Raw genomic sequence first — 15,220 nt, 5'->3', positions numbered from 1 at the left:
CATTGTTAAAAAACGTAAATATGATCATATCACCCCCATACTTTATGAGCTTCATTGGCTACCCATAAAATTCCGGATTCAGTTTAAATTATGTGTGTTTGCTTACCGGCACTTTGAGGGTACCCTTCCATCTTACCTCTCCTCAGTTCTCTGTACTTATGTTCCTCAACGACCCCTCCGCTCATCATCTGAAAAACTTCTCAGGACCCAGCGTGTTAATTTATCATCTGCCGGTATCGTTCCTTTCGTTATGCTGCCCTGTAGCTTGGAATTCCTTCCCAACACCATCCGCAATATCACTTCTCTCGCTCAATTCAAATGTAGTCTTAAAACTCATTTTTTCCAACATGCTTTCCCTGATTCTTAAGGTTTTTTGTGTTTCACTGTGTGTCCTTGTTTTTTGTTTTCGCGCCCTGAGATCTGTTTGATGAATTTGCGCGGTAGAAATACGCTCCATTATTATTATTATTATTATTATTATTATTATTATTATTTTATTTTATTTTATTATTTTTATTTAGATCTTATTTCGCCTGAGGAAACCCCACCAGTGCAAGCACTGTTTTCCAGGGGTGCCCAGGGGTCAAAACAAAATACATTAAAATACTTTTAAAACAGTACAGGTACAATAAAATAAGAATATGAAAAATACAGATAATAACATAGAATTGCACATACAATATACTTAATAAAAACACTATGTAAAAATACATTTAAATACCTAGGCCAGCTAGGATTACAAAAGATGCACATATTGAGAAGGAGCATTTTCAATAACAAAATTATACTAAGAAAAATAATGAGCTAAAAATGGTATTATGAATATAAAATATGCTTGAATGGTCTGAGACTTACTGGAAGGGGATTCTTTCCTATTTGAGGTAAAGACACCACCCCTCTTAATATAAATTTGCATTTATCAGAATTATTTTTTGCATGGAGGGGGGACCAGAATAGGGGAGTTTCAAGTTAACGTCGTCATTGGAAAACTTTATGCTCAAATTAACTGGGATTCTCAAATAATCTAGGAAATATACTATTCTAAGACACCTGTAATTTTCATAAAAAAATATTATTCAGAAGAATAGGGAAGGTTTACATTTATGAGACGATGTCAAAACAATCAATCTCAGAAAAGTGTTTGAATTGCACCAGAGGATGTTTAAAGACATTCCCATAACCAGCAGTGGAGTTTCTGACCTATGTCTGGCTTTTGTACACATTGGCACAGTTGACCATACCTTGCATTGGGATTGTGTGCAAATATCTGGTGTTTTCATCCTTTTATTTAACATTCAAAACATTGAGACTTATGAATAAAATGAATGCAGTGGGGCAATATGATTGTTTTCTGTAAGAAAGTCAAATATAAGTTATAAGCCTCAACTATGAGCTTGTTGGCTGAAGTTTTAAAATTACCATTTTGTGTGTGTGTCAATGGGGACTTTGCCTTTTAGGTTATATTGATCAAATTTCCCAATCATAGTGTATTGTAGGAATGCCTTTAAGCCTCCTCTGGAATTGCACATATAATTTGCCCCAAAGTACTGCTATATTCATCAGGATGTGGAAAGATAATGCCTTGATAATGCCTTGACCTACATCCCTGGGATTTTTCTTCAGGCACGCCCACTATATCCTTATATGGAATATGAAAAAGAAATACGATTGGATGGTGGGAATATATAAGGACGTCATATGTAAATGATTATCCTGATCGAATTACCTTAGTTAGTAGATACCATCACCATTCATGGATACCATCACCATTCATCGTGCACATACAGCGTGCGTGATTATCGGTTGATTTGCTTCTCCTTTTTTCACTGTTGTCTAAATTAATGCAAGAATCGACTTACTTTCATATTAAACAGTCAGTCGTGAGCATGCTCAAACGCTGCTCTGTGTGAAAGTAAATATGCATAACAACCAGTGCGCGTAATGCTCCGTGACCAATTATGCATACTAATTAGCTCATGACATTCCCCTGTTTGAAGAACTCTAATTTCTTTGTTTAAACACAAAAAATTACGAAACTCTCTCAAATTATCATGCCAACCCAGTAAACTTGCACTTTGCAAAAAAAGAAGTAGATCTAATTTTATTTGGATGGATAAATAGCGTGTGTTTCGAACTAGTAAATTTCAGTTCAAAAGTCGAAAAAAACACAGTATTAAATTCCATTTTTCGGTGCTAATTCAAATAACACATTCTTATAATTCAAAAATATAACCGATACAAAGGTTTTTAATACAAATACCTCGAAGAATCCATACGAATTGGCGTAAATCGACAGGAGGTAGACACTTTTTTGCGAAGGTCAAATGAGGTTCGAGAACAATCAGCCCATGATATTTCCCTGTTTGAAGAGCTCTAATTTCTTTTTTTTTTAACCCGAAAAATTATCACTCTCTCAAATTATCATACCAAACTAGTGAACTTGCATGTCACAAAAAAAAAAGAAGGAAATCAAAAATTATTTAGATGAAAAATAAATGTGTGTTTTAAACTAAACAATTTCAGTAAAAAGTTGGGAAAAAGCACCATATTTAAACTTAATTTTGTATATGTAATTTAAATAACACAATCTTAAAAATCACAAATATGAAAGATAAAACGGTTTTGTACACAAATGCCACGAAAATGTTGTACAAATTGACATAAATCAACCGGGAGGTAGACAGTTATTGGTGAAGATGAAATGAGCTTTGAAAATATTCAGGTTTTTTAACACTTTTTGTTTACTTTTTTATGCCATGACGAATTGAAACGCGTATCACACTGCACACCACTTGCATAGCGCGAGCGTCACGCAAAGTTAACCGCGCACCGGTGCGGTATTTGCGTTAGAGCGCGGACAATCCGAATGTTGATTGATAGGTGACGCAAAAAATGTCACGAGAAAGGCCTGCAATTCGGTAAAATTCGCATTTTCCCATCATTTTTGAAGAACAATTTAGACAATTAATCTAAATAACACATACCTATAAATATACCAAACGAAGCGGAATCATGTGAACTACATGAAAATGACGTCAAAAAAGTTCATGATTAGGTAAATCGGAGAGGAGGTAGACGAATGTCGCCTAAGGTTTTCAATTTGGAAAAATTCAACAAAAAGTTAGTGTCATTTAAATGATCAAAAACAACAAAAATAAAGCAAACTTGGTCTCGTTTTTTATCACAGAATTAAATGTACATGCCTCCTTAGCAATTTGGAAGCAATTTTGAAATGTTTTTCAGAAAACAGCTGCCAGTATACACCTTATCTTTCGGGTCAGCCAGTGCTCAGCGTGTTTTTGTCTAAATTATTGTACACGGATTGCGAGCGAGAAACCATGAGATTCTTCGAGATCCTCATTTCACAACTAGACGATTCAGCTCATTAGCGACCCTGCTCACGACTGACTGTAAAAGCATCTGTTATCTTCCATTTCCTTGTTTTTTATTTGTTTCTTATGTTATATGCTGGGGGTTTTTATTCACGATTTCCATCAGGTTATAGAAACACAAATTGATCATGCGACATTCGCTGTGACGTAGAGATGAATGGGTGTCGCTATGCAAATATATCTGTTTTGTTTATGGCAGGGTTTATTGTTTAAAGCGCGGCTTATGATAACGCTATTCCGGGTTAGAGAGGTAGGGGTTGCCCACATCACCAGAAAGCGAAAATACGACCCCATCTCTGACGATCTCATCAACTTGCATTGGTTGCCTGTTAAGCAAAGAATTGACTTTAAGATCATGGTTCTTACATACAAATCTCTCCACCAACAGGCTCCTGAATATCTTTCAAGCATGCTCCAGATACAGACTGACCGCAGGCCGTTCGTTCCTCCTCTGCACCACTATTATTCAACCCAGAACTCACCACCGAACATTTGCAGACCGTGCTTTTACATGCTACGCACCTCGTCAATGGAACCGCTACCAAAACATATCAGAAATGCAAACTCTCTTCTCATTTTCAAAAGACTCTTGAAATGCCATTTGTTTAATGTTGCCTATGGACTGTAATTTTATTTGGTTTAAGTGTTTATCAGCGCCTTAGTACAATTGTTTGGTTTTAGGCGCTATATAAATTTCAGTTGTATTGTATTGTATTGTATCTATATATGTGGAAATGTGGAAATTTTAATCACTGAATCCGGAAATCAATGTAATGAATTGAGTTGCCATATACCATTAAGTTCCATGACATGGGGCTAATACTTGAAAAGTATTGTCCTAACTAAGCTGTTATGAAGGATTCAGAAAATGCTGATTGTTGTGGAGTTATTAGCAAAAAGGTCAAAGGTAGTGAACTCCACAGGGGTTAAAACAGAAAACAATGTTGATGAAAATGGTCTTAGATTGTTCTTCAGTTTCTGTGTAACAGCTAGCTCTAATAGAGAATAGTTTGGACCACCTAGAATGACTCCTTACTTATAGGCAACATAGCCAGTGTAGTTCCCTGAACGTTTACATCGGTAAGGAGTCATTACAGGTAGTTCAAGCTAACAATTTGAGACCATTTTCATCAAAATTTTAGCCCTGTGGATCTTCAAATTGATACCTTTGACCTTTTGGCTTATAACTCCAGAACGATAAGTCATAGGTAGGTCGAAGTAAACATTTTCTGAATCCTTATGATTAGAGGAGCGTTTTGGTATGGGTTTTTTTAATCAACATTTGAGCAGTTTTGAATTTTAACCCTTGTTTAAACTTTGACCTTTAAATCTTGAATTTCCCCTGAGGTAACAATTCTGCAGCCCCATAAAAAAATAATCAGCAAAGAAAAACACTTTAACTGGTAAAATCCTCTAATCTGATAAAACAATAGTTTGCAACTAGACTATTGGTCATAGCTGCACTATTTGTGGTGCTCATTACCCATTGTGATGACCTATTTTTGACCACCATTCCTATTTTTACAGGTGCTGTTGCTATTGAGATTGACCTTTGGGTAGAATGGATCCATCAGATGACAAGAGCAAGTCACCTGTTAAACAAGCATGTACAGTGGCTAATTCAGCCAAGCAGTTTACGTCCCAAGCTGTGGCGCTTGTCAATGCTGCAACAGCCAAGAGTAGCAATGGAGGTAAGTGTTACCCCATGCTTTTGGCAAGGTCACCAATCACCTTGATTTCCAAGCAACCAGTTGGAAGGTAGATAATGTACTGAAATAAAATTCAACTGTTTCATATTGGTCATATTAATTGTAGAGTTTGTAAAAATCTACCTCAAATAATCATGGCCAGGGTATGTGTACAATGTATCTCTATAGTATTTCCTACTTTAATTCTGTCTCTTTAATGTTTTTAATCTCTTATAGCTATTGTACGGAATGAGAATGAATATGAAAACTCCAATGAGGGTGCATGTGCAACTGTAAGTGTGAATCTTTATATTTATGGGTACTAAATTTTGGTTCTTAAAATGAGAAACAATGATATGGAAATAGACAAAACAAATCATAATTATGTACAATGTATCATTAAATCTCACTGCATACATTGCACATGAAAAAAGATGTCCATGCACCCTACAATCCTACATGAATGGCAAGGAAAGAAAGAGTGTGATAAAGCATTATTGTCTGCTAAAAATTCTATTCACAGTGATATTTTACTCCAGTTAGCATCGTTAAATGACATTCAGTATTATGAAAAGTTATCCATAAAGGGACACTTGGGTCATGTTCACATATAAATTATTTACCTGGGACCTGAGTTAATCCAGGTTGTACCCAGGTCCCGGGTTGAAAACATTTGTGTTCACACTATAGCCACTCTCATGAAGAAAATCGACCCGGGTTGATTATTTTGGCTAAGCTATGCAGGCAAGATCAGACTAGCTCGAGATACTCTAGCTAAAATACAGGTTTACATTTACTATCTTACATTATCTTGCTGTATTTCAGCTAGAGCTCCAAACGACAAGCTTCTGGGTTTTTTGGAGAACAATACTGTTACGTAAGATGAAGAAGAAACCCGCCTCGGAGCCCGCCCTACTCATTATTTCATTGTACTTATTGCAATTTGCCTCCACACATTACGTAATCAACACAAAGCTTTTGTGAGGATTAGTGAGTGGATAAGAAATTGACAGTGGAGGATACGAAGGACACGCCGATTGTTAGTTGTCAATCATGAATTGCCGCAACATATTTTAATATTAAAATATTTTACTGCATGGCATTCCGCAAACACCAAGACAAATTATGCCGTATTTTTCCGCAGATCATCTCATATGAAGTAAGCTGAATGCGATCTGTACTTTTGTAACATTCCGATCGCTTTTGATCACCTATTATCGGCGAATTTGCTTGAAAACACGTGAGTTCATGTTGTATAAACATAATTAGCATAGACACAAATGAAATTACGATGCAATACAATGCAATTTGAATGCGCAGCAGATCTATAGAAATAACGCTTGCCGGTTTTATGCAGAATTAGACCCTGTCTGGATCAGACCTACCAAATGTGTAACAACCAGAAGTAACAAGAAATAGCACACACTGCTTGTGTGTATGTAAGCACTTAAAAGAAATGACCAAATTCTTTTGTGTATGCCTATTGTGCAAGTGTGACCTTGTGTGCAGATGCACTAAGAAGCGCACTGCAATTTTAGCTTTTCCATCTATATCTATATTGAAAAATCTATGTTTTTGCTAACATGAAACCTTAGAATTGATATTGAAACTTAAATGTCATTTAAGAAAATCATAATGACAGCATTTAACATAAGAAATCTGATGAAATATAACGTAGGCCTATAATACTATACATGTTAACCATGTTAACTATAGAAATCAAAGGGCATTACATGCTTTGTCTATTGGTCCATTGTTAAATATCTCTGAACAAACATCTTGGAAAATGGACTGATCTGGTAAAAAATGGTGTCAAAAAAAATTGGAAAGAGCTATCTACTTTGTTTTTTCAGTACGTACTGCCACTTACATGTTCATTAATATGTTAAAGTGTTAAGAACAACAATTTAATTATACTGCTGCTACCAGAGTTAATTTAAGCAGAAACTTAGCTTGTAATCACTGTTGTAGTCAATCTTGAGAAGTGGACAGATCATGAAAATCATCTCCTTTGAACTCCTGGTCCATTTTTTTGTCATCCTAGAGATGTTTATTTTGACCTATATCATTTGTTCATTTCATAGGATATGGTTTTAGCTGAATTTTTCCCACTTTTCACATCCAGGGTTGAGTTTAACAAACTTTCATTCACTTTCTTTGGAAACCATTACATAACATTACTCAACAACAAAAACGTCATTCACAAAAAATAGATCCTTGCATAACTTAATCATTGCCTTTGGGACATTGCTTAGAGTCTTAGCTTTTCTGTGATACCCTATTTGTTAGGAATTATCTTCAAATTCTCTTAGAAAATTGAAAATAAGCGAGGCTACATGAGCTCGGTTGTTACACATTACAGGCTAATATGAGCGCCTCGTTAAGAAATTAAGTGCTAATTAAGCAGTTAATTAAGAACTTTGTTTTTTGTTTTTTGTTTTTTTTGCTGAAATATATACCTTAGTATCTTATTCATAAATAGAAACAATTAATTGATGTTAATAATAGTTTAGACTGAATTCTACCAATTAAAAGATCAGGGGTGTGTACATAATGCAATTGGTTGGTCTAATCTTGCTTATGACCATATATTCTGTCATTGACTATTACTGGTATATAACAGGCTCGTGGCCTAATTATGCTAATTTTTGGCCCCCACACATATGTGGGGCTTATGTTATCAACCAGATGGTTGCCTGTCTGGTTGTTTGTTTGGCTGCCTGGCTGCCTGCCTGTCCGGGCGGAAACAAATTCATTAATCCAATCTGCAGCTCAAACGCAATAACCGATCAACTTCAAACTATGACAGTGATTGGATATGGTGGCCTGATGTGCTGTATAGTTTTGTGTTGTGTTATTTGCATATTTCTGAATATAAATGAACTTATTTGCATATAACCTTCAATGTTATTACACCTTTGTGTGGGGGCCACCTTAATTACAAACTGCGTAATTCTAGTTTATTTTATTTTCTGATTCCACTTATAAATGTAATCTTATCTAGTTTTGGGTTAAAAACTCACATGTTTTTATGAAAATAACTTTCTTATCTCAGGAATGGATGTTTATTGATTTTATTGCCAAAGAACTGAATCATTCTTTTCCCAGTGCAGATAGAAATGATAGAAAGGGAGTGATAATGGTTGTTTTTACTTTTAGAAGTTCTAGTAATGTGGGTCAAACAGTGAATTTCTGTTCACACTACAATTGACCGGGTCAGACCCAGGTTTAATTGATCAATTTTTTTGAGGTTTCACACTTATTATCAACCCGGGCTCAGGGCAAACAGGCATAGTGTGAACATGCCCTTGGACTTGGAGGTTGGTAGGCATTGACCAACAGTATGCACTATTCAAGTTCCAGGATGAACAGGGATGAATCTGGATAGCTCAGGATGAACCAAGATGAACTGGGATGAACCAGAATGAATGGGGATGAACCAGAATGAACAAGACTTCCCCTATCCCCCAGTGCAAATGTGGGGCACTTGTGGGAATTGTAGGCTGGGATTATTTAGGGATTAACTGGTTAGTGCACCCCAGGGGTGGGATGTCAGCACTTTGTAACATGTAATTTCCTTACCCTTGGCAATGGTAGAAATGGGTCAGGGAAGTATTTAGATGTCATTAGTCTGAAGATTTAGGATTACAAGTCTCATCATATCTCCACATTCCCTGGGGAAAGTACTTGGTGGAATAGGGCATTATTTCCATACTTCTGATTATTTGTATTTGCCTTGTTCAGCTTCTTGGTAAAGCACTACCCAAATACCTGTTACGTTATCTTATCTTATCTTATCTTATCTTATCTTATCTTATCTTATCTTATCTTATCTTATCTTATCTTATCTTATCTTATCTTATCTTATCTTATCTTATCTTATCTTATCTTATCTTATTTTATATATGCCAATATAGCTTCCCAACCCTGCAGTAAAAAAAGCTAAAAACAAAATTGAAATAACAGACCTGATAACACTTTATTCATACAGGCTGTTGGAAATGAAAATATCATCACCACAGCAGGACAAAAGGCCAACATTATTAACATAATGGTGCATCCCGAAACCTCGCCTTCTAGACCCAAAGAAGCTGTAGAACCAGTACCAGGTAAGAACATAAACACAATGAATCAAAGCATCAGAGTGCATATTCCATTTTTGAGTGTTTTCCAAAATACTGTCTTTTAGCATGTTTCTACTGAGCAGACGGTTGCGGGTGAATTCGAGCAAATTTGGGGTGATGCGAGGAATACGCGGTAACAGCCCCAGCAGAAACAGATTGGGTGAAGGTGAATGCGCGGTAATGCGAGTGAATCCGTCAACCACCTATTGAGGTGGTTAATAGTGGTGAATACGCGGTAACGCTCGCAGTAGAAACAGTTCGGGTGACGATTTTGCGGGTGACACCGGAAGTTAGCCTATTATAATGTAGTGTGAACATTCAAAATCTGACCTTGAAAGGTCACAAAAACTATTTGCTGGACTATATGTGGGTAGTGAATTGTTACCCTGCATTTACAGCGCAGTAGAAACAACCCGATGAAGGTGACAGGATTAAAATGCAGGTGAATGTGAAAGCGCGGTAATGCGAGGTGCTCAGTATAAACACGCTATTTGTCATCTTATTTTCAACATTTTGTTACGTAACAGCAGAGATCACGCCGGTAAAAATTACCAGAAGTGAGCAAAGTTGCCATCATACTGATATCCTACATACTCTATTAATGCATCAGGCAGCATCAGATATTTTCCAGGAAGCATACAGAATATAGAATTAACTTCTCATCCACTGCTCAAGCTCAAGCTAAAGATTCACAAGGAAATTTCTAGATGCTCTTTCTCTCCCTCTTTCTCGCTCTCTCCCTCTCCCCTCTCTCTGCTTACAAAATATATCATAGGATTCAAACTTGTTAACCTAAAATGTGTTGATTTAAAAATCTTTCTATTTTCTGCTGCCTGTTCTCATGTTATGAGGTTTCATCTATTGTTAAATATATTCCGTCTTTGATACCGGATGTGTTCTCTTTTGAATCATTTCCAGCTAGAAATAAAGAAGTAAAAGCAAGTTACCCACATGTACACTTCAATGAAAGAGTGCTGTGGTGTTTAGCAAGATATTTAACTGATCAGCAGCTCTTTCACATCAAAATACTTTTGCGCAAGGGTGAGTAATGTGATGTTTTAAAAGTGATAAAATCACAGACCATAAAATATACAGACTATTCACCAAATGGGAAAGTCCAGCATCATCTGTTAATGAGGGCCAATTGTTTCATGAAGCACACTCACAAAAATGCTACCCCCATTCTGCGCCTGATGTTACAGTGTACTACAAATTTTTTCAACACACAGTCTTGACATCTTTCATGCATACGTATGGGGACCTTAGAGCTGTAAACATCAAATACAACACAGTGATACGCACAAATGGCATGCATGTGATTTGTTACATATGTACAATAGAATGATTGGCCCTTATGAATATGCAAGAATTCACAGCATACAAAGCACAAGGACTTTGCCTGGTTGGTAAATGATCTGTCTGTGGATAAAATATACATAGATAGTCAAAACAGTCAAGTTAGCACAATCGATAAGGCATTCGACTATGGTGCGAGAGGTTGCGGGTTCGAACCCTGGCGGTGCCTAGTTAAGTACGCTCTCGTGGAAAAATTGAGTTAGCTTGAAATTCCCCTAGACAAGGAACTCACTGCTGATTTGTCTCGTTGTAACCCATACGAAACTCGGGGAGCTGATCCTGGTTGCGAAGGTTATTTGTGGAATGTCTAGGATGTGCGCTCTTGAAGCAGCAAAGTCCCTGAAATGCTGTTTATGGAATGATGTCAGCGACAACCTATAAAGTGTGCTGAGGCTTGTGGATCAACATCTATGCGTTGTGCCTGTGCGTAGCGCACTATAAATCACTGCGCTTTAAAAAAAAAATTTAACACATTTAGATGCAAGAAATGATTAAAATAACGTTCAGTGATTTTTTGCTAAACCAGAGCTTCAAATTCGTTAAAAATTAGATTTTGGCATTTTTTGGATCAATCATAATGTGTTAAAAAATAGCAACATATGAAATTTATACAATATCTGACATTAAAACAACACAGCAGCTAGTTTGGTTCCGTTCCCTCCACCCAAACATTGGAGAGAGCTGCTGCTGAGGAGACTGCTATATATGGCTAGTGCAATTCGTAGTGGCAGGATAGATTTCTTCCCAGCTAGTCTACGTGCTGTCCACCACCAGCTCTTTGACCCTGTTTTCAGTTCAGTAGTCATCTTTTCTCGCACCTGTATTTTATAGGAGGATATAGCCTTTTGGGAAATAGAGGTGTAGGTGTTCCATGCCTGATTATACTCAAGGCGAGACTCGGGTGTTTGAAGCGCCTTACACTCCTCATTCCACCACTCAGGATGGTTGACAAAAAATGAATTTGAATATGTACATATTGCACTGGAAAATATATTTTGTTTCCTTTTTTTCGATATCAGTACTAAATAACACTAACTAGTTCAGATTGTTTATTCTTGTTTATTCTTGTCTTTACCAATGCAGTCAATCATAAGATATAAAATAAAGGGCCTGTTTGGAAATCAATCCATAAGAATTAAATATGCAAAGTTATATTCTGAATAGAATAATTCTGCTCCAACAACCCCCCCCCAACATGTTATATCATTGCCTGACAATATTAACCGAAATGGTAACCTGAGCTTTATTTCTTTTTACTTGAAACCAATCATCTTGTTGCATCCTATGCTGTATGATTTTACACCTGTCCTACTGCAATAGATATGCTTTACATGTACATTTCCTAATCTATATTGATTACTTTGCTAATGTTACAGTTGTTTTAAAGAAGAAAAATTCATCCAAACAGTTACATTTCAGCATATCATATCAAAGCTCCCATTGGGCGCCCAATTTCTTTTTTAAAGGCATTTTTATTTGCTTCTTATTTTAGCCTGTATTACAAATTTACAATTGCCGCATTTGGCCGTATTGAACCAGATCATGGCATATCTTGCTTACATTTGTCATCTATTCCACAGATACTGATACTGGATTTGGAATTTCTAGAGATCAAGTAAATGGCATAAAGACAAATGAACACCTTTTGGATTGCTTACAGGACAACAAACTTTTGAGTGTGAATAATACATGGTTCCTGCAGTTTCTTGTATTTTGTGCCAGAAACAAGAAAATATACAAAGAAACCTTAGACTTCATGGTTGAACGCATGACAGCAGAACACCCAGTTTGCGTTTATGAACCACTTGAACTAAGAGGTGAGAAGATTGGAAGGCCACAAGTTAAATATTAACTTCTTTTGTGAAAGAATGTAGTCTACTTTAGTAGACCCTTTTAATTTATCATCCATGTATTCCCTCTGATGATCTGATCTAACAGCTATAAATTTTTAGCTATGGTGGCCCACTCTGAAAACCACTGTCCCTCGAGAACCGCACCACGGAGAAAAAAAGGGGTCTACTGTATTTGGAAAATACAATGAACTATGCACTCTGATGAGTTAAAATTAACGGTTATGAATGTGGTTTATAACTTTGCATCAGTTCTATATCAGGCATTGTGAAAAATCTAAACATTTTGCTTTGGACCTCGGAATATCCCTCCTGGCTGCGCTCCTCGGGATATTCCTCGATTCCAAAGGCAAAATATTTAGATTTTTCATAATGCCCTCCAAATAACTGGTGTGCATTTATTAACCTATAATTGGTTAGAGCGAATACAAATTTGGTACGTCAGAAACGGTGTGAAAAGAAAGGCTAATTTTGATTAAATGGTCACCTACATCTTACATCTAATGCATTACAGCTTTATTTCTAAAAATGATAAAATTGTTTTATTTTTAATAATTTAATCAATATCTAATGCTTGCATATAGTATAATTTTACTGGGTACTGTGTCTTTTGCATAACAAAACCTATGATAAAATTGATAAAACTGCTTTATTTTTAAAATTTGTTCAAATAATTTAATGAACATATAATGCTTGCATATAGTATAGTTTTATTGGGCATTGTGTCTTTTGTGCAACAAAACCTATACATGTTCAAAATGTCCTTCACATTGACCCTTTTCCTTAAGTTAAAATAAGTCATATGTACGGTTTTTGTATTTTGTAAGTATATACATTATACAAGGTTATTAAGGGCTGGGGTATGAACGTTTGGACAGTATTTATTTTGGGATATTAGAGCACATCAGACATATGTGAGTGGACGCGGCGAATCAGCCGTGAACTCGGCAAATTGTATTCTGAGTTAAAGTGTAAAATGTATGTGAAGGTCGATTCATAGGTGTATCAATTCGCTGGGACAAGTATCTTATCAAACGCTGTTTAAATCAATCAATAATACTACTGCTGAAGAGGGTAATAAGCTTCTACCTATTTCTATAGAATAGTTCTTGTCTTTGTTTGCTTTGGCTAAATCCTGTTCAAGTGGTAGATAACAAAGCATTGTATTTTGTCTAGGTATGTATAATCAACAATGAACAATGAGAGCATATTTCTGAACCTCGTTGACTTGGGGATGATTTGAAATGACTGCCAATTATGACTGTTGGATATTTATTACCAGAAATGTAGAAAAAGAGACACATGTAGAACCGATAAAAAATACAATTTTGTCGAAGGAACAGAGTTCAACAAATCATAACCCCGCTTTTGGATATCGTTTGAAGTCAAATGATATACCATTTTAAAGCTTATGGTATATTTTCTAAACACGAAATAAAACAAAATTGACCGGGCCGACTTTACTGCTGATTCGCCGCGTCCAGTCACATATCGAATTGCATTCTGAATACGAAGAATGTCATTCTGATATCAAATAATTTGGATTTTTTGAAATTCGCAATTTAATACACATTTTATGGCAAATCATTAAAAATTGATATTTTTGATATTTAACAGTACTTGAACTAAACTTTATAAATCTGATGATTTATACTTAAAGTGTATGTAGGTGGGATGAAAAGCCCGACGATCAATTGAAAATTTTGACCTTTTCAGATTGAAGATATGGATTTTTTTCCCAAAACACCAAAAAAAATTAGGTCTTTTTGGAAAAAAAATCCATATCTTCAATATGAAAGGTCAAAATTTTCAATTGACCGTCGGCTTTTCCTCCCTGCTACATACACTTTAAGAATATATCATTAGATTTATATAATTTACTTCGAGGACTGTTATATATCAAAATTTGAAAAATATCAAATTTTTATAATTTGTCATAAAATTTGTATTATATTGTGATTTAAAAAAATTAAAATTATTTGATATCAGAAAGACATGCTTCGTATTCAGAATGCAATTCGATAGGTCTGAGGTGCTCTCATGTCCCACAAAAAATACTGTCGAAACGCAATAAACGCCATTTTGGATCCCTTAACAAACTGTTTATCATATTTCCATGTCATGATGCATCCATTAGAAAAACTAAGAACGTAATTACGAATTACCCTTAACTAGCGGAATACCCGCTAGATGAGTAAATGGGGGCGTTCACTATAACAGGAAGAATTTCTGAACAGGTAGAATAATTGAAAAGGTACATTTTATTTATCTAAATCTGTCTCTTCTTACATTTTCTTTTTTAGTTTCTTCTGCTTAGCTTGTGATTTTCCGTTTCCATGTTTTTTATTTAATTCTGTTCTCATTATTTTAGCTTCCTTTTTTATAAAATTTCCTGATTAGTTTCTTTCCTTTGTTTCGTTCCCGTTTCATTTAGTTACTTTAACCCGTTATTACTTGTACCTTTTTTGTCCTCAATTTAATTAAATTTTTCTTTATAGTACCGCTTCATGTTGTTTATACAACACACATCTTTTTCCCGTATTTATTACGTCCTCTCGTATCGTGTCTGCGGCCGTGTTCACCCCGTATCCCGTGACCCGTCCATGTACCTTTTTGTCCTTTTATATTTCCTTCTTTTCGTATTATCATGTCCACTGGTCTCTGGCTCGCAAGTCATGTGGCTCTGCGCCGTTTACGCCAGCTGCAGTGACGCGTAGTCTGGCAACCGATTTTTATAACAAAAACCCTGTTTTTACCCATATTTTCCCTCTTTTTGCAGCCAATTCTTGCCCGTTTTCAACCAAATTTTT

General features: G+C 35.8%; 1 protein-coding gene across 1 annotated transcript in view; it reads left to right on the top strand.

Moving 5' to 3' along the window:
- Positions 1 to 9,077: 9,077 nt before the first annotated feature.
- Positions 9,078 to 15,220, top strand: part of LOC140165328 (uncharacterized) — a 30,188-nt gene continuing 24,045 nt past the window's right edge. Inside the window, exons 1-3 of the mRNA XM_072188661.1 lie at positions 9,078 to 9,189; positions 10,123 to 10,245; positions 12,141 to 12,377. Of these exons, the coding sequence (XP_072044762.1) occupies positions 9,132 to 9,189; positions 10,123 to 10,245; positions 12,141 to 12,377 (418 nt within the window). The 5' untranslated portion in view covers positions 9,078 to 9,131. The remainder of the gene's footprint in view (positions 9,190 to 10,122; positions 10,246 to 12,140; positions 12,378 to 15,220) is intronic.

This window comes from Amphiura filiformis, chromosome 12, assembly GCF_039555335.1.
Source record: "Amphiura filiformis chromosome 12, Afil_fr2py, whole genome shotgun sequence".
Lineage (NCBI taxonomy): Eukaryota > Metazoa > Echinodermata > Ophiuroidea > Amphilepidida > Amphiuridae > Amphiura > Amphiura filiformis.
This window is presented reverse-complemented; position numbering and strand designations above follow the sequence as displayed.